Source organism: Mesocricetus auratus, unplaced genomic scaffold (assembly GCF_017639785.1).
Source record: "Mesocricetus auratus isolate SY011 unplaced genomic scaffold, BCM_Maur_2.0 Super-Scaffold_100676, whole genome shotgun sequence".
Taxonomy (NCBI): domain Eukaryota; kingdom Metazoa; phylum Chordata; class Mammalia; order Rodentia; family Cricetidae; genus Mesocricetus; species Mesocricetus auratus.
In genome coordinates this window covers 93154353-93174876 of record NW_024429266.1, presented here as the reverse complement: position 1 = coordinate 93174876, position 20524 = coordinate 93154353, and the positions used below count along the sequence as shown (strand labels likewise).

Sequence of the window (20524 nt, the reverse complement as noted above, 5' to 3'; positions counted from 1 at the left end):
ACAAATGAATTCTTCACTTATATTCATGCTTGTTTGCTTAAAGGGAGCCTAACATTTTAGGAAAATACCAAATGAAGAGCTTAGGTCAGTAAATCCACAGGTAAGAAGAGTTAGATTGTTCAAGCTGGAAATTTTAAGTCTGGTCTAATTAACTTCACCACAAAGAAAATACATTTCAATGTTTTCTGCAAAATTTTAGAATTAACCATGAATCTCAGCACTTACAAACTATCTTGAATCCTTACCCACGGGCTAGCACTTATGTCAGTTAATCAATTACTAAAGTTTACTTACCAAACTACAAGTGACCTCTCCAATAGTGTCAAACTGGCTATATCATGCACCAACTATTTTTGTTTTAGTTTGTTTTCTAAAACATTAAAAGAAAACAACTGAAATTTGATAATATACTTAGTTTTTAGTTCCGTACTTGTTGCTGATTCAGATACTAAAAATGGGACTTTTTATGTCTCACTTCAAAGAGGGTGACTAAAAACAGATATGTGAAGTGAAAACACAAGTGGGCCTCACATGGCAAATTTATATTGGATGAGATCAATATCCAAATATTTACTATGGAATGAAGATAACCTTCATTTCAGATGTTTTTCAATAGAAGCAAAGTATCTTGGATGGTGAATGAAACGCATGGTTTCCTTTAAGTCCTAAAGACAACAAAGTATTTGAAGAAAACTCTTTCATTTACAGCAGCTGGAATGCCTGGGGGGGAAATACAGTTAGGAGTCCTGTTTTCTTCCGGTATAAACAATTTACCCTGAAAAGACCACTATATGTTTGTTGTTTTATTAGCAATATTTTATTCCAAGCTGAGAGTTTCTGGGAAATTTTAAGTCTGTCTAATTAACTTTACCACAAAGAAAATACATTTCAATGTTTTCTGCAAAGTTTTAGCATTAACCATGAATCTCAGCACTTACAAACTATCTTGAATTCTGCACACAAAGCAAAGTGAACAATGAAAACCAGAGTGGTTTAAAAAGCCCTTTTATTATTTAGTGAACTGTTTTTTTATAGTATTGAAAAAATGTGTAAGACTACTATTGAATTAAAATGACAACTTGAAGCATTTCTTCTTTTCTAATAAGTTCTGGTTTTCTGGACATATAAAATATTTAATTGGTAAGTCATATTATATAAACAGCTTTATTTTATGTAATATATGTAAATTTGATTTGTTAAACACTAAATTTAGATTTCTTTTTATAATACAGTTTAGTCATGTTTTATGCAAAGTCCTCTGAATTTCATCACAAAATTCTTCTGCTTTTTCTTAGAAAAATCAAACAGATGTGTTTTTGACTAGTTTAAAAATCCAAACCTAGACAAGTAGTCATAAGCACATTAAGGTTTGCTTGGAAAATGTCTATTAAAATGGCTTGTGAACAACAACAACAACGAAAGACCTGTCCATCTCAGACATGATTAATGTTTAGTGGAATTTAATTTCTATGTCAATAAAGTGAAGATTAGGATACACTGGACAGCATTCTCTGCTACAGACACATAGGCCAAAAGAGTGCTGCTATTCGTTTGTTCATAGACAAAGCTACACTGATTACTGGAATCCCAAGTGCACGTAGAAACATGGGCGGGTACATTCAATCCCTACTCTGGTCCCAGAGTATTCTGACTTCACACTCTCAGAAGGGCAGATGCTACTGGTCTGCTGCACTATTCTTTGGTCATTTTCATAGTATAGTGGCTTAGCTGAGACAGATGAAATCCAGAGAAACAACACTCTGCTCCATGTTATCTGCCAATGACATACAAGAAAGCACTTATTACTAAGCAAGTAATCACAACACGGGTAAATGGCTGAAACAGATGTGCCAGTCTGTGTAGTCATAATTCCACACATCTCTTTCCTAAGTTCAAATCCTGAGATGAATATAGAAATTCTGAGCTGGCAATATCTCTGGAAGTCATAACTAAAATTAAAATAATGTTAAAATCTACCAGACCGACAGTGGGGAGGCCAGCATGGGACTGATCTGGACCCCCCAAATGTGAGTGTCAGCGAGAAGGCCTGGGCAACCTATGGGGCCCTGAGCTGTGGATCAGTGTCTATCCCTGGAATACAAACAGTAATCGTGTGCCTATAGCACAAAGAGGGATGCTCTCTCAGCCTGGACTCTTAGGGGAGTGCCTGGACCCTACCCAGAGTGAAATGACAGACTCTGGATGTCCCCTATGTGGAAGGATTTGGCAATAGGGTGGGAGGGTGGGGGGGGGAAGGGGAGTGCGGGAGGAGGGGAGGGAGAGGGAACTGGGATTGACATGTAAAACAAGCTATTTAAAATTAAAATAAAAATGATAACAAAAAACAAAAAAGAAAAAAATCTACTTGTGATAGCCTCTTACGTAAAGAAATCACATCATAATATAGGAGTCATTGACTACATTATGTTTTGTAATAGGTTGATGGATCGTCACTAAGTTCCCACAGATTCCTCCAACAGCTTCAGTACCAGAACAGGCTTCCATGCCTCTCTACTCCCGATGCCCTTACTCCCCTGTCCCTCTTTCCTCTCACTATACTCTGTGACTCCAACACTGAAATAAAGACCCAGGTCTTTTTTAATTTCTAAAATGTCTTAGAAATACCAAGATCCTCACTCTCCTGCTGCACTTGGTCTAGAAGTAGCTCTCCTTTCCCTCATAGGCAGTGAAAAAGTCCACTGGCTCAACTTCAATTGGCTGCACTCATGTCCCTGGATCAGGATAGAGCAAGCTGGTGGGAGAACCTTGGGATCTCCTTCCGGTGGTTTTGTAGCATGGGTTGAGGCCATCTGTTTAAAAAATGCTTTGTAATTTGCCTAGTTCTTTCCCAGAGCTGTTTTTTTTTCCTTTTGTAAGCATCCATAATGGACCTTTATGCTTTGTTTTCTGTTTGAACCTCCTCTTGCTCTTGCCAGTGTTTCTCTTCCTCTGGCCGAGTGCTGCATAAATCTACAGTTTCAGCGATCCCCCTCCATTTCCTAGTCCTTGAAGTATCCTAGACTATTGAGGTTTTCTAAAAGCTTTCACTGCCAGCACTAAAAGAAAAAAATATAAAAGCTGAGTAGAGCTCCATCCTGTGCCACCATGGGAACCAGACCCTTCCATCCTGGCATTCAGCTTCTTCAGTAAGGAGTAGAGTCTTAAGAAGCTATGTGGGGAGCTAGAAAACGAGATTATAGATGCTCCAGACTCACTGAATGGACAAGGACATAGAACTGTAGTCTTGTTCCTTCAGCTTGCCATTGCCAGCACCAGGATTGCATCTGTGTGACAATTTACCTGTAATCATGCCAGTTTGGATGGAAAAAGGGAGTTAAGGGCACTGAAGGGAGCCACTCACAGGCAACAGAAAACAAAGGAAGGAAACCAAAGTGTACATTAGGGGCTCTGCCTGAGTGCTTCCTGGTAGCTTTGTTGACCGAATCTTAAGATCTTCTGTGGCACACAGACTGACTGCAGCTGAATATCGATATGAGGACCTCATAGTTTTCAGCATCATGATTGATTATGCCGAAAGATGTTATCTGTGGCATTTTATTCGAAATTCTGTTTACTCAACAGGATTCAATTTCTGATTGGTGGGGGGAATATTGAACCAAATACATTCATTTTCTTACTCATTTTTCTTTTTCTAGATGCATGTACTTAGGATCAAGTGCAGAAACTGAAACTGGGGATTTTTAGACCGAGAGTCAGAGCTCCAGAAGCCTAAATAGCTCGTTCCCTCCATTAGCAGATCAATTAGAGAGCAGTCATGGTAAAAACAGATGGCAGAGAGAAATAACAGGAGCTAGTGTCGCCAAATCCATTTTAGGAATGTTGATATGATGTTCAGATTAACCAGTGGACAAGGGACAGTATAATCAAGCATGCCTTGTCAATGTATGGTCCTCCATGATTGCCTCAGTTCCAGGCTCTCAAGCTGTTTCCATAAATTGCTAATGGTTGACATCTCACATGGAGACCCTCTGGTTTCTGCACACTGACAACTTTAGGTCCAGAGTGCCATCTCACTTTCATAGATAATTGCCTATGGTTGGATGTATGTGTGGTGATGGTAGAGGGTGGGGGAAATCTGTCCTAGAGATCTTGCACTTCTTGTAATCTAAGGTAACTAGGTTTAGGACAGTGACTTATCTGTGTGACTTCAGCCTCAAAGGATGATGTATGTTAGGTAAGTAGACTCAAGTAGGAATATGTCCTGACCCAAAATAAAGGAGACAGACACCAAAGGGAAGCTGAGATGCCAGGTGTTCATCTTTCATTTTGTTTTCTCTGGGGCCACCCAACTGAGATCTCAAAACTGCGGTAAAGGCAGCATCCATGTGCCCTCATGATAGGCTCTCCTACTGTCCTTGCATTCTTACAAGCTAGGAGCAAAAGAAACGAATCAATAGCTACTCTGCTGTGGTAAATTAAAGAGATACACTGCAGTAGTCTACTGCTTTCCTCTGCCAGCACGTAGCTGTCATTTCTAGCATGTTGGACACCTTGGTATCAGATTCCCATTTGATGGGGCTTGCATGCTTTAAAGGAATGAAAGGAAACATTTTTTGCAGTTTTGGATTCCTGACTTTTATATAGCTAGGGAAGACAAAAGCAAGATTTTCATAAATGACACAGTAATAACAGTAGAATTGACTACTCAGAGATCTGCTCATGCACTAGTAAAATTAGGTCTGCCAAACTAAGAAGACACGGTTGGTTCCTTCATTCATTCCTTCCTTCCTTCCTTCCTTCCTTCCTTCCTTCCTTCCTTCCTTCCTTCCTTCCTTTCTGTTACATCCTGACTGCAGTGTCCCCTCCCTCCTCTCCTCCCAGTTCCACCTCTCCCATCTCCTTTGTTCCCCCATTCGCTCCTCCTTCATTTCTAATCAAGAAAAATGCAGGCCTCCCATGGATATCGACAAACCATGGCATATCAATTTGAAGCAAGACTAAGCACCTTTATATTAAGGCTGAACACCACAACTCAGTGTAAGGAATAAGGCCTCAAAAGCCAGAGCAAACGAGTCGGAGACAGGCCCTGTTCTCACTGTTAGGAGTCCCTCAAGAGGACCAAGCCCCACAACTGTGGGCTCCCTGATTGCTGGCTCAGTCTCTGCGAGCTCCTATGAGCCCAGATCAGTTGATTCTATAGGCTTTCTTGTGACATCCTTAGCCAGGGATTTTACATGTAAGAGATGTGTCCTCCTTTGACAAGATCTACAGGTAAGGCCAGATGGGTCCCTTTCTGCTTCTCATTAAGCTGCCACTCCTGCACACTAAGGCAAGCTGAACTCAGTTCCTCCCTGTAACTGCTGAAAACTCTGATAGCATTTGTTTGCATAACGGTATGCACACAGTCACTGAATCTAATTCAGCATCCGCTGTTTCATGTAAAATGGGCTAGAAATCTAGAGGAAAACATAATGCCTGGCGATGGATGTGTCAAATACAGTAAGGTGCAGCCACATTCTGAAGTAATGCATGGGCTAGCCGCAGATAAACAAGTTTTAATCATCATAGTCAGCAAATGGACTGTACCAGACTGTAGTGCAGAATGGAAGGAGGAGAGAGAAGGTTGGGATTTTGTTTTCTTTTTCTTTACTGTCTGTTCAGCGTGCGTGTGTGTGTGTGTGTGTGTGTGTGTGTGTGTGTGTGTGTGTGTGTGTGTTCCCTGTTATTAAATTGGAAAGTTATAGAAACTCAAGGAAAGTCTGCTTGAGGTCAACCCTCTTCAGCATGTTTTAACTGAAATTGACATATCCCCTTATATTTTACTCTTATATGTTAGTGCTTTGAAAGATCCAAATATTCTGAGACAAGTTTTGCTAGCATACGCAGGTCAGGATTGGATGTACATTGGGCCTGACTTGAAGTTACACACCAGACGCCCCCCCTCCCCAGTAAGCATATTCTCTCCCTGCCTAAGAATGGAAAAAACCTGAAAGTCAGGACAGGATCTACAGAATGACCTTTTGACTGTTTCCTCTCCTAACAGTGAAAGAGAACTGTCATTTGTAGATGGAGCTGGTGACCTTAACCATAGAGTCACCATCCTTACAGAAGAAGGTACTTTATGCTGGCTATTCTTCCTTTCCTCACAGCAATTCAATAAGATCAGAAGAACTGATTCTCCTCAGAACCTGAAGTTTTATTGTGATGTTCATATTGAGAAATCATTGAAAGAAAATACCTTAAATAGAGAATACGTTTCCAGGGGTAGATATAAACTAATGCATATCATAAACATTATAGTTACTTGTATATTTCCAATATAAAGCAGTAAACATATGTAAATATTTGTGTGTATATCATTTCAGAATTCCTATTCATAAGTAATGAATTCAGTCTACTTATTCAATAAAATAAAAACCAAAAAAATTGGAAAAACATCCCAAATATTTGAATTTCTTAAAATGTTTCTTTACAAATAAACACTAGCCAATGAAGTATTGTCAAAAAAACAATGTGTCCCCACTATTTCAGTCTATAGTTATATGATTAATGCAAAACCATGATTTTAAATTCCTTGATCACTTCATGCACTGAAGAAAACAGCACTTAAACTTTCAAGTATAGCCAGTGCATTTATACTCGGTTTTGTCCTCATATTACTACGTGCATGTTGCTTTAGTTTTACGTTATTTTCTTGTTCAAATGATCCCTGCATAATGTAAAGTTAACTTAACAGATATAAAATGTAAGGATGAGGCTAGAGTTTCAGTCAATATAATTACCTACTAAGTGTTTTGATCAGTGTTAAAACCTTGCTTTGGCCTGGAGTTCCTAAGACTGGGTTAACTTCCATGTCAGTCCTACGTGCCTGTTCCTGTGCCCCAAATAGTTTAGAAGTGCTCAGTAAGTATTAATCTGTTTAAACCCTGTACACTTAAATGGGCTATATATATTAAATATATTTGAAAGTTGTATGTGTGTTTATGCATATACGTACAGGCATGAAAACGTATATTTAAAAATATGAGTATCATATAACTATATGAAAACACAAGGAAACTTTGGTTAGACATTAGCCTTACTGTAATCACAGTAAGCCTTGTTTAATGCACTTCTTTTGCAGTGGTCACTTTTTCAAGTCACTGTATTTTCAGCAGCATCTTGGTAGATTATAGCAAGCTGTCATTTATAATAAATCTTAAACTCGTAATAAATAAACCAAATAAATTATAGATATTAGTTGCAAAAAATCTATGGTGTGTTTATTACCCTAAGGAAGTTGTTAGAAGCATTCAACACCAATGGAAACAGCACATTTGACAGAAGTGAAGGAACTCTTGGTGAAATTTCACAGCTATTGCCAATGGGCATTCTTTCACAGAGATCCAAATCAATACACAGAAATAGAGCCTTTTAGAATCACTAAAAAGTAAAAACAAAAAGCTTTTAAAATTTGCCTGCAAAGACATTACCAACAACCTGTACTAACAACACAGCTCACTTTACTTGAGCACTGAAAGATGTCTTCACAAACAGCCCTTTGTTCTGTACCTGACAGTGCTATGGCAACTTTGTCTCACATCTTGTAAATGCTGCCAGTGGGAGGGAACCCGCTCCCCTGTGGATTTGTTTTTTTCCCTTTGAATGACAGTGGTGGAGCACTTGCATGATGTGTTTGGTGCCTTGCATGAGGAAGACATGCAAAGGCAAGGTCCAGTCTGCATGCTGCTTAATGAATGTTTTTCCTTTTTCTCTCCTTCCTTGTCATGTGCTTTCAGAAGACAACAATGTGGAAGGTGGGTGCTTTCTACCTTATTCCCCAACTCCCCTTTTGCTTTTTATTCCTTAGTATTAATAGAGTGCATCTCGAATACAGACGGTAAGTTGCCTTTTCTGGCCATCTGTTGACTTCTAGTTTTGTATCACTTTGCATACAGAACACGAAGGCACCCTCGACCCCTCTAGTCTCAGGGATAAAAATGCCCTCACTATTACTTCCAGTGTCTGATACATCTCAGTAGCCCCTGTGAGCCATAGAATTCTTAATGCAGTGTTCTGTATGAAAACACGATACAGTGCTACTTCTTTTATTTTAAAAAACAGGAAGTGTTTCTTTGCAGTTTCCGACACAGTGCATGATCCTGTCTCCATTTTTTTTATTTTCTGAGCAAAGTAATTTCTCCTTTCTGTTGGACGTGTTTACCATTCCGTCATTTTAACCTCCTTGGTTTGTTTCAAATGATTCAAATTATAAAAGAACATAGATCAAACCCTGAGAATAAGAAAGAAGCATAAATTTAGATTGAAATACAAGTCATTGCCAGTGGAAACGAAAGCACACAGTTCTGCCATGAGATCATGGGTAAGTACATTTATAACGTCAGCGTGTGTTAAAACTAGGATGACTGACTTAAGTTTTCTTAGATCATATCAGCCATGGAATTTGCACATTTTTTCCATTGGTTCCTACAAACATATTTCAACATTTCATTTTTAAAGAGCCTGAATGAAGTTGTCACAAGGCTACCAACCAAATCTTGACCTGATAACCACAAGAAGCATTAACTGCTGCAGATGAATAGGCAGAGCAAAGTTTCTCACCATTTCCTGCAGGTGTTTTCAAAAGTGGTCTCGCTGTGAGGCTCAGCCCACAGAGCAGACTGTAGGTGCCAAACCTGCAGACATCCACCTTGCTTTACCTATTGTGTACTACCACACCTGGCTCTCTCCTGTTACATACATCATATAATCACAGCACTAAAGGTTGTGGGCAATGCATGAACATTCATTCGTCAAGAGATGGAGTTTAACATAACGCTGCTTTGCTGCTACAATAGTCATTCCATAAACACACCTGGATTCTACAGGTGAAGGATTTCTTGCAAAATAGCTCCAGTGAGAGCGACAGATCAGTGCAGTTGAAGTGACTAAGGGGTCATTTCTCTTCGAAAAGAAGACTTCATTGTAATACAACATTCATTAGCAGCAAGGTCAGATTTGGGATCCTTTCATGGTCAATGATTATTGCTGAATAATACTGATACTCAAACAAAACAGATGAAAACTTCTAAAGAAACAACATGTCACTATCCAAAATGTTGGCGTGTGTATCACTTTCGATTTTTTTGTCCCATAATTCTAATTTTGTGAATATACACTTGTGCCCTTTAATTGAAATTGAAAGTTATAATTTTTCTTCTGCATTTTTAAACCATTCTGCAAAGTCTTCATCATTTTTTATCTCTTTGAATCATTAAGGGACTTTAAAATCAACCTAATAGTAGAGATGCTTCTTCGTAATCAGAGGCTCATTTGCTGCAAGGCATTGATAAGATAATTCATAATAGAAGCCCCTAATATGTTGTAATAAAGTTATTAAATCATAATTTGAATATTTCAGTTGACAATGTGACTTTAAGCACCTGTCAAAGGAAGAAATGGAACAGGAGGAATAGAAGTCTTTGGGGATTTATTAATTTCCTTTTTGGTACAATGTCAAAACCACCACAAGTTTCTAATTTTTTCCCTAAAACTTAGATCTCCATATGAATTAGATCTTACCAGAGATAATTTCCTAAAGCAGTCTACAAAACAATGCCAGAAGTACAAACATTTTATTAAGTGGAAATATATACATTCATATGCATATATTTATATATATATTTGTGAATATATGTGTGAAAATATATGTATGTGAAATTAAATGGAAAAATTTGAAAACCTGAACAGATGAATCCTTCTTCATTATGTAAATAGTTGAATTAATCACCATATAAAAACATTTTATATTCACTTATGTGATTATTTTTGTTGAAATCACTTCAGAAATACTGTGTTCCAGAACATCATACTTCACTGTTAAAATACTGTTGTGATTATACAATAATTTCCAGTTGTTTCTGCTTCACCAAGATATCAGAATAAACCCATGAGTTTGATAAAGCAAATATGGGCAACTTGTGCATGATGTTCCCAAGTTCAAAATTTCAGATATATCTGAGGTAGCACTAGAAATTGAAAAGACTCAGTACTACATTTCTCTAATTGTATATCAAATTCTTGAAAGATACCCAAAAGTTGTAGCTTTGTTTCTGATTCGGGACTAAGCAACTATGATTCATGATTTTCATAGGAACTGTACTAGGTGACAAAAGAGCTCGTGAAGATGATGCGGGTAGTTGAGATAGCTGGTGGCATGATAAGAGCCTGAGACATGAGGACTGTGGTTGAGGCTATCCTAGGTTACATATTGAGAAAGTGCTCCAAAACCAATCAAAATAAGATGAATATTTGCAGTTTTCTTTAGGAAAATAGTGATGAATATTTCTTGATAACCTTATGTCTGCAGTGCATAGCTTAAGTAAATAAAGGAACATGAACACAGATCAACATTTAATTGAAACAATAAATAATTTTGATTCCCATGAAAAATTAATTGAATCTATTTAAAGCTTATCCATTGTTTCTTAAAAATGTGATTGTGTCATAAGTCCAAGCTTTTCAACTGCATGTCTAATTATCTTGTTTTTGCATTTGAGCAAATATTAATCACTTGCTACATGTGTCAGACGAGGGGACATTTCTGCATTGTCATTCCAACGTGACGAAGGGCCCTCCCCACCCCACCCCCCATTTAATTATGAAACTTCTCATTTTTGAAGAGAGGAAAAAGATCAGACCCAGCCCATGTTAAAGGTATCCCTTTGGGTGTTTACAAGATATAATTTCATCCCCGAACAATGGCAAGCCCTATGGGGACAATGTTCCAGATGTTATCAAAGGGCAAGAAGGGCAGATGCAGTACTTAAGGGACCGGTTGGATTTAAATTATTCTCTCAAACTTTTGCTTGTTCTAACTAATACTTAGAATACACAGCACAGCATGTGCTTGTGTTTAAATTGCAGTTTTATAACTCTTTGCCCCAAAGCACTCCAACCAAGGGTTGAAAAGAATGTTTTTTGATTTGCCACTGTGATCCAGACATGTCTCATAGGAAGCAAGATGTCTGTCACTGAACATTTTTGCCACCGCAACAACCCTGCCTTCCCATGCTCCCTTGTTTATTGCTGACTGTGCTCTTGTTTCCCTTCAAGGTCTGGCGCACCTGATGATGGGCGACCAAGGTATGGGCTCTGCTCCTTTTCCACTCTGCTTTCAGTGTTTTCTTGTTCTGTAGCTGCTTTCAAACCATCGCTGCAAAGTATGGGCGAATGCTTGGAAATGATGTGGCTGCCAATGACATACATAGCTTTTGTTCACATTTCCCCCCATGGTTTTATCTGCTTTTATTTGTTGGTTTGACGTTGATTTGCTCTTGTGACTCTTGTCTCTCTCCATCCCTTGCACTGTGACATCTGCAAATAAGTAAGACGCAAGAGAACAATGGCTGAAATTTCCGCTTTACCTGTCAGTGTATGTGGGAAGAGTGCTTACAAGCAGAGGAAAGCCAAGAGCAGTCAGGAGCTAATGACTGAAAGAGCCAGACTAACCTACCCCATCGAGTCCATTCTTCATCCATGCATGGCAGTTTGGGAACGTGCAGACAGCTTTGGCTTTTGGCTTCCAGAGTGCTGATCATAACATTCCATGCAATCTATACTTTTCTACCTATGGCATTGAGATCCTTCTTTGATGTCATTTTTAAACATAAGCATGGGCTTCCAATCCCTTGCATGTACCTGCCTGTAAAAATGGGCAGGATTCTCAGAATGTGCGGACTGCCTTTCCATTTGTCTTCAAAACGTTGTTTATACTTTCTTGTCTTGTTTAATTTTCAGAGAGCAGTGCATTTACATGTATTCATAAATCTTCTTGTTGTTTTTCTCCTCTTTATTCTCTTTGTCTGGAAACCCTTTCTTCATGGGACCTATTTCATCAAATGCATAGGTAAAAGTAAAGGTACTACATTATTTTGTTTCTTAGTATCATCTGTGTGGATTACAGTTGTGTCTAAGTTATGCAAATGTATGTAGACCTTTGGCATTGGTGAAAGGTACTGGGAGGTAGGTATGTGTGTTAATGATTATTTATGAACTTAAGGTAAGAAAGAATCCATCAAAATATTTCTGCTTTGCCCTCCCGTCTCCATGTTTTGCATTTTAGACTAATTTTTTTTCATGTCAGTTACTTACATAATTAGTACATTTAAAAATTATCTATAGGTTGGGGTGTCAGTCCCCACAGTATCATTTAATGGTAGTTAAATGATGAGTATAAAAACCATAATTATATCTTCTTTAAATATTCAACTCTGAATGGGCACACCTGCCCTGTCCATTCTGCCTGATGCAAGTATCATCATCATAGTACAGTTCCAGGGCTGTACTGCTCCAGGCTCTTTCCTTGTTTCCTGCTGGGTATCTAGGAAGCGTATTGATGCCATGGAAGTCTGGAAAGGCAGCACTATGACACAGACATAGAGGCAGAGCAAGCTTGCCCTCCCTTTGTGCATACTAACTTTAAGGATGTTAGTAGCGACTATATATTCCTGCGCCGCTTGGTAAGTCAGAAACGAGTACTCTCTGAAATACATGGAAGAAGAAAAATGTTCAATGTGCTCTTTAGATCCATCTACTTTGTGTTTAGCATTGCCATTAGAAGGAAGTAAGTGACTCACAGCCTTGGCAAATGTTTAGAATGGCCTTAGTTTGTTTTCAATTGTATAATAGTTAATGCTCCCTTGGTTTCTAGTTCTAAATCATTATACTTGAATGCAGAAATATGCCTTTTCCATGAATTCTTTGACAGTTTCTTATGTGCTAAAAGTTAACATCGTGACTAGGATGAGAACTCAGAGCTCTACCCTCTTGCATTTGTATCATCTAGCATGGAGCCTTTTCTGCCTCAAAAAAAGCATCTAAACATGAGCCAAACACTAAATAAGAAATGACATCTACATTTTAAGTTGTAAAATAGAGTGTTAGAAACAAATGTGTGCTTTCTTAAGCCAATAGCATACCTGTCTCAACCTTGCGAGTTGGTCATTTCCAATAATACAACTTCATTTTATTTTGAGTTTTAGTTACTGTGCCAACGACAGTGCCATCAGCTCTCTCAAAGAGTTTGTGAGTCATTTGGGTTTATTTCCTAAAGCCTTTGCCTGAGGTTGGCTTCCCGTTGACAGCTCTAGTGGGTGTGTCGCTAATGTTCTACATATTGTTCTGTGTGTATGGATGCAGCTTTTAAGATGACATGTAGGAAATTGTCTTTTGCTTTTCTGTTAGTAAAATGTGCTTGTATACATGTATGCAAAGATTTGTATGAATGTATGGAAACAGATTTTTAGTATATACAGCCATCTATCATACCCCTAAAAAGTAACTCTTTTAAAAGTAACTAAATATACTTTTCCAGTTATATAACTAAACATATGGAATAGTTCATATTTACATTCAGCTGGTATCTATTGGGTGTAATTAATGTTGGGTGTCACTTCAGTTTTACTATGTCAGTCTCATATGTTTCTGTTGGTATGTGTAACAGACGTTTTTTTTCTTCACTTTTTATCAAATTTTGTTCCCAGATGAAAAGCTACAGAGGAAAAGAAATTGATTTTTCTATTTCATTCTTTAAAAAAATTATTGGTATGCATATTTGATGTTAAATGGGGTTATTTTGAATATCAAAGTTGGCATTACATAATTGTGTATTTTAGATATGTAATGATGAAAAATGTACTTTGTCATTCTTCCACTGTGAATCGGTATACCAGATCTACACTCTAGAGCATAAAGTACAACTTTGATTATGCCATGGCATCACACTCAGCCTGTCAACATACCACGTGGTTAAGTTAGTGCACAGGACAGAGCTTATTAAGCATGGTGTGAATCCAGGCCAATGAATTTCTGCCTTGTGTCACTCATCTGGAAGACCCTAACATGTCGTCTAGAAAGTTCAATTTGTAGCTTCCTACATCAGCTTAAATTCTAGTTGTACATTAAAAAGATGCTAAATACTAATGCAAATTGTTAATTAATTAAATAGTAACAAACTAATATCTGTTCAAGTAAAAAAAAGAGATGTTAAATTTACCCCATGAAAAATAAATTGTTCACACTTTATGCTCTTGTTTCTCTCAGATCTTTGCATCACCATGTAGTTCTGAAGCATTCTTCTCCACTCCACTCTTCTCTGGCAATGTGAATTAAGAGTCTTTGAAATGAACCTCTGGAAATTTATATATTTTTGTGCCTGTATCCAGAAACAAAACTGAATCCAAAAATGTCAGTCATCATTAATGGCTTGATTTCTTTAGTGTGGATTCTTGTTGTTTTCTGTTTTTTTTTTTTTCTAAATTCAAACTTCCAAGTTAGGGATAAATGCATTTCATTTAAACAAAATAAGTAAACATGCAAGAGAAAGGAGAGACATTTGGATAAGCCTCTTCATCCTCCTCCTGATTTCTTCCCCCAGAAGGTAGCACTGGAGTCCCTCTCTCCAAGGGTGTGAACCCTGCCTGCCTCTTCCAGGTCATTCAGGGTTTGGAATCTGCAGAATATTCCACCATTCTGGCAGGACAAGAATGATTAAGGCAGATGGACACCTGTATGGTGGTAGCACCATGATGAATGAAATGAATGCTTTCTCTTCATGGTTCATCATACTTAGGTTTTTCAGTTGGTTATTCTGTGTCAAAATTTAGAGCTAATAATTTACATGTGTTTTATGATACCTAAATGGAAATGTGTCACTTTTAATTAAACATATGTAAGAACAAACTCCATTTTAATTAGTTATAGCTTTCTCTTTGGAGAGCTCATACAGTGCCTAGAACAAGTCTAACTGCTGCAGGCTGTAGGTGACCCCATAGAGTCTTTAGGTATTGTTTGTTATTGATTTTATATTTTTTCACTTGAAAATTTTCAAGGGCATTTTTTAGGATCACTAATGATGGTAATTTATTTTACTTTTACTTAGAATCTAAATTTAGCAACTTCCCTAAAAATTTAGTGTTTTCCTCCTCTCTTTCCCTCTCCTCTCACTCTCTCTTTTTATGTATGTGTGTGTGTGTGTGTGTGCATGTATGAGTACACATGTGTGTGTCTTCATCATGTAGCTGTCTAAATCATTCCAACAATTGTTTATTTTTTTATTTACTTCTTTGGATTGCAGTCTAATAGGTTTCTGAAGAAATGAATGACTCTTAAATCAGGAAAAAATTAAGTTATATATGCAAATCCAGCCATAATTGCTGGTCGCTAGCTGAGGTTATGAGGCTAAGTATGCCATTTGCATGTTGACACTTGGAAGAAAGGTTTGTATTTTCCTTCATAGCATGTAATTCCTAATGTGCATTTATGTGTCTTCTATTTGATATCACTATTTCCTACTAGAGTGGAAGCTCCACGAGGGCAGGCAGTTCTAGTTTCCTTCTTGTTGACCATTATATATCTCCAGGACATTTTTTCTTATTGTACCTTGAATTTGTCATTTTTACGACACCAGTATATACAGTGTGCCATCTGGCACTAGAAGGAGAATGGGACAAAGTAGAACAAGGAAGGGGTGAAACAGATGAGAAAATTTATTAGGTATCCTGAAGAAACTAGCAAATGATTATGCAGAATGTGTTTGTTTCTTTCTCTAAACTTCCTTCTGTCTTTTAACTTTCATCCCAAAGCTGCTGTTTGTCTATCTAGCAATATTCATTCTGACATCATTGATGTTGTCTTAGCATCCTCAGCAGTGGATTTCTAAAGAAAAATAAAGTCAAGGTAGTATTGTATTTATTCTCATGGTCTTCACATATAGATGAAGAATTACAGCCAACTGATAGTTTCTGAGAAAAGGATAATTCATTTTCTCCAGGGATGAGTCCCCTGTGGGATTTTTAAATTTTTAATGCCACTTACTGCTATGAGGACAAATAACCAAATTTCATTTCAAATCTTTAATCTTTAAATATATTAATGAGATATCAGGTATTTGACTTCCATGAAATACAGATCTATAGTGCCATATGATATCTCTATGATTTCATCGATTATTTTACTAATTCCCTTAACTCCAGTAAACCATAAATTTGGAAAATTAAGCTGTTAGAAAAGTTCAAATTGAAGTCTTTTATCATGATATATTTTGTGTCTTATGTAAATATATATCCTATACCATATGTGTTAAATAATTCTTCACTTGAATCTATCAACTAAACATTTATTATTTGATTATTCATCATCCCTGGTGTTTACAGAATGCCAATGTTATAAAAGTAAAACTCTGATAATATGTGTTCACAAATTTTAAAAAATGAGTTACCTCTGTGGTATTACTGAAATTTAGAAGTCAAATAAGAATCAATCCTTAGAAAAATCAAAACCAGTCTTCTTAAAATGGATACCTGAATTTCTTAACAATTAACTGACAAGAGCATTCAGTATTGTGTTGTTAACGTTCATTTGTGTATTAGTCCAGTTGGGTTGCTGTAACAAAATGCCACAGATTAGGTTAGCCTCTAAACAGAAATTCATTCATTTGTCACAGTTCTAGAGCCTGGGAAGGCCAATGTCAAGGTGTGAGTGCATTTGTTGTGTGATGAGAGCTGGACACCTTCTTCCTGTGTCCCCAAGTGCTGAAATGTAGCAGTGGGATCTCTGGAATTTTGTATTAGACAAAAAAAAAAAAAAAAAAAACACCACCAACAACAGCAACAGCAACAACATCAACAAAAAACACTTGGTGTGTCCTTCTTGTAACACAGCTTCCCCAAACCCTTGCTGTGTACTTCACCAATTCCAACAAGTGACTTCTGGAAAGACACTGACAGTCAAGCCTCACGTCCTCCATGTGGTTTCTGCTGTGTCTGAACTCTTCTTTAGCTACAGAGCAACTTTGTGCCGTGCTTGGGGTCAGCTTACCATCCTCCTGATGTGGGTATGCTTTTAGAATTTCTAAATGTTTGTCACTGTCCTTTCAGATTTCCAAATCATTTATGAAAATGATCGTATTTACTTTACATAGACCTTTAAGTCACATTTATTTTTCTGCTTTAGCTCCCTAATAATAAGGTAACTTCGTTGTTCAGAATAGTGTGAATTGTAATATACCCGGTTGAAATCTTGGGGCTTTTTACTAATTGTAGGCTGAAGCCAAACTGTGTGCCATTGCAATTCGGACCTTTCTTACTTCCACAGAACTTGGAAAATGAAGAAGTTTAAGCAGCCATTCTGTCCAGATCGCCAGCAGAACAGCTCTCTGACTGCTCAGGGTTGCCTCTCACTGTATCTTTTCTTTGACATCCATCTGCTCGGTGTGCAATTAGCACAAGTCACTTTAAGAACACATTTTTTTTCTATTTCTATGATTTAATTTGTATCTGTTTATAAATAGTAGAGCCTCAACTGTTTTCTATCTCTGCATTAGAGGGTTGGTAAAGAGAATTTCCCCATGTCTTCATAAATTCTCTTCGTAGCCATGTACTTAACATACTGATTAACTAAAGAAGAACTTCGTTAGATTTATAGAAGATTAGCCTCTCATCGTGGAATACAGAAGAAACTTTCCATGTGATTTGTGTAAAAATAAAGTTGTTCAACTAGAAACTTTCATGCTTGCCTGAAAAATGCTACAAACCACATTTAATTTTGTTGTTGTCATTTTTTTAAAGACAGGGTTTCTCTGTATAACAGTCCTGGCTGTCCTGGAACTTGCTTTGTCAATCAGGCTGGTCTTGAACTCATGGAGATCTGTCAGCCTTTGCCTCCCTAGTTCTCAGATTAAAGGAATGTGCCACCACACTCACATTTAAATTTTGACATACGTATTTAGAAAGAATATTCTTTTTCTAAAATGATTTTCTTATTTATTGAATCCAAACTCAGTTCCGTTAATCTAAATGTTTTTAACCAACTCTTAAGATGGGGGAAGCACTTTGTAAACAGCACAGCAGATATCAGCAGATTAAAAAAAAACAAACTTTATATAATTTTATATATGATGAAATTATATAATTTCTTATAGTAATTGTTATAAACAGGTCTTTGAATCTCATTGAATCTATGGGCAGAAAACATTAGAAATCAAGTTTAAAAAATAAGAGTAGTACTGTAGTGTCGTAGGAGATCTTGCTTGTTATGGCATGGCAAACTTTGTGAAGTCTACATTGAAATAGCTGACAAAAAATAATTAGTCTTATGGACACTTGAAACTTTTCCTGGTTTTTACAAGATAAATTTAATAGGAACCTGTTGTAACACATTGCCCAGGATCCATGACATCTCATCTTCAAATTTTCCATTTAGGGTAGTGAAGCCCAACATGGTAGCCCAGAAGCAGTATGATGTGGTGGGAAGGAGTTGTGAAGGCCCCAAACCTGGATGGAAGCCTCTCATTCATTCTGTCCTGACCTTGAATAAGCTTTTTAACTTCTTACTCAAGCCTGCAACCCAGCCTGATACAGGAGGATTACCTTGTATTCCTGGTCAGCCTGGGCTGTCCTGTAAGTCATTGTCTCAAAACAAATCAATAAACCCACTCACTAAAACAGGACAAACAATCCAGAAGATTTTATCCTCACATATCCAGATTTTTAGGGTCCGCAAAGTGAGTCAATAAAATAAACCTTGCCTGAACGTGATGGCAGGCTGTAAATATGTTTGGAAGAGTTTTTATGGCAAGAATAGAAAAAGTTACCCTATTCATTTGAATTAAATCATTTTTGAAAATGAATGATCCACAATCTGCCCAAAGCTTACCAAATATAGTACCCTTGTTTTAATATCTCCTTACTGTCATAGCAATACCTTATTATTACTCATTGTTCTGAGATTATTTTAGGTTATAACAAACTGAATTTGAGCATCCTAATAGTCCATACTACAGAGAGCACATACAATCTAGAATGGTAGAAGCTTGTACCTCTGTAATTCTCAGGACTTGCTAAATAGTGGGCTGGCAGATTGGAGAGATGGTTTGTAAAATTCCATTTTAAATTTTACATGTAAATGATTTTTTGGTGTCTCATAGGAGACTAATTTTCGGTGGCCACACGCCTTCCCTCTCCTTCTCCTTCCTTCCCTCCCCCTTCGTTCTTTCTCCCTTTCTTCCCTCTTTCTTTCTTCACTTTTCTTTATATTTGCTCCAAAAAATATTCCTAAGGGCCCAAAAATTCAATAAAATCAGAGGTTCTCTCATTGGTCCAATGGGATGCGGGGAACTCTAGGGACCTTTGATCTTCCCATTCCCTGTTTTATCTAGGAAGCCTTTGGAAATTTAGTGGGGACTTGAAAGCCTTTCCTATAACAGTGATGATCAAAGATTTACTCTAAAATTCTCTTGATAATCTGTTTTAAACATATTTCTTCAAGTCTCAACGCTTTCTCCTATATCCCCATGACTATATAGGTAACAGAAATGGCTTGTGGAAGCTTAGTTTCTAAATAGCTTTCTTCTCTGTGGTTTGTTAAGTGAATATTTTTTGATAAATTTATGGCAGGAGGAGAATTTGAAGAATGAAGTTGTCGCTTACTTTGTTTTCAAGTAGCTTAGGTTGTGCTTTCCCATGCAAAGAAATAAGATTCCTTATTCTCAGGTTAGTTACCCATATCTCACGGCTTTCAGATGAGTAGTTAGTTATACATGTTAATCTGGATGGCTGGTAAGGAGTCCACATCAGCAGCTATTAGACTTCTGATATAGAACCTGTTCTGGTGAACAATGATAGTACAGAACCCTCAAATTAAAGGCATGGACAAAACTTCAGAACTTGAGGCCACGATTTAAAAATCAATGTCATACTTTTGTTGTCTTTGGAAAGGAGGAAAGGGAGCTGTAGGAAGAGGAAGGGCCTTGGGAGAAGAAGGGAGGGAGGAATAGTTGGATAAAGCCAGAAAAGTGATGTGGGGGAGGGGAGAGGTGGTTTTTGTTTTCTTTAGTCTTAGTCCTGTTTACTGAGAGTCAGCATTAGTGTGGATTGCACACTCTGTGGATCTCACACTGTTATACAGGCTGTAACAACCCTGCTTTTCAGAATGGATACTTTCCTGGCCTTAGGAAATATGACCACATTGATACTACTAATTCCAGAATAAAGGTTCTTCACCTTCAGTTTGTACTCATAAAAAAGGTCCCTTACACACACCACATTTTCTATTGGCTTATTTACCTTTGAAGTGCTGTGTGTCTTGCACCACAGGACAATCCATGCAGAACGGACACAGATGAAGGTCTGGGACTCATCTGTATTTACTTTCAGCAAAGTAAGAATTAGGATGTTCCTAGAACTGTGAATCAAGTCTATTGTCTTTTCATTGTACAATCATTTTGTTATATAAGACAGATATAGTCTATGAAATTATGCCACCAAGGCCATGAATGACATCATCCCAAAAATCAAAACAGTTTCTTGTTACATGGCATTTCAAAAGCCTTATTTTATTTTACTTCTTGGGAGAGTTACATGGTCAGTTGACTGAGTTTCTCATTTGGTTGTCTAGAGTTGGAATTTTAAAAACTGTATACATTTGGAAAAAATGTAATTATCCACTTAAGGAAGCAACCAAATTTAGAATGGGCCAGTCTTCTGCTAGAGGGATGGAATTCCCTAAATTGGTCAATCGTGATTTC

General features: G+C 37.4%; 1 protein-coding gene across 30 annotated transcripts in view; it reads left to right on the top strand.

Moving 5' to 3' along the window:
• The window catches only part of Nrxn1 (neurexin 1), a 1058108-nt gene that overhangs the window by 92937 nt on the left and 944647 nt on the right, over window positions 1-20524 (top strand). For 14 of the 30 annotated variants that reach the window (XM_040736989.1, XM_040736997.1, XM_040737007.1 and 11 more), the window contains exons 3-5: window positions 7740-7757; window positions 11056-11085; window positions 11849-11860. The exons of 5 other annotated variants lie outside the window; for them this stretch is intronic. In XM_040736989.1, the coding sequence (XP_040592923.1) occupies window positions 7740-7757; window positions 11056-11085; window positions 11849-11860 (60 nt within the window). Of the gene's footprint in view, window positions 1-7739; window positions 7758-11055; window positions 11086-11848; window positions 11861-16661; window positions 16835-17094; window positions 17538-20524 lie in introns of those variants that run through there. 11 more of the 30 variants (XM_040736992.1, XM_040737010.1, XM_040737006.1 and 8 more) reach the window with 6 other exon arrangements.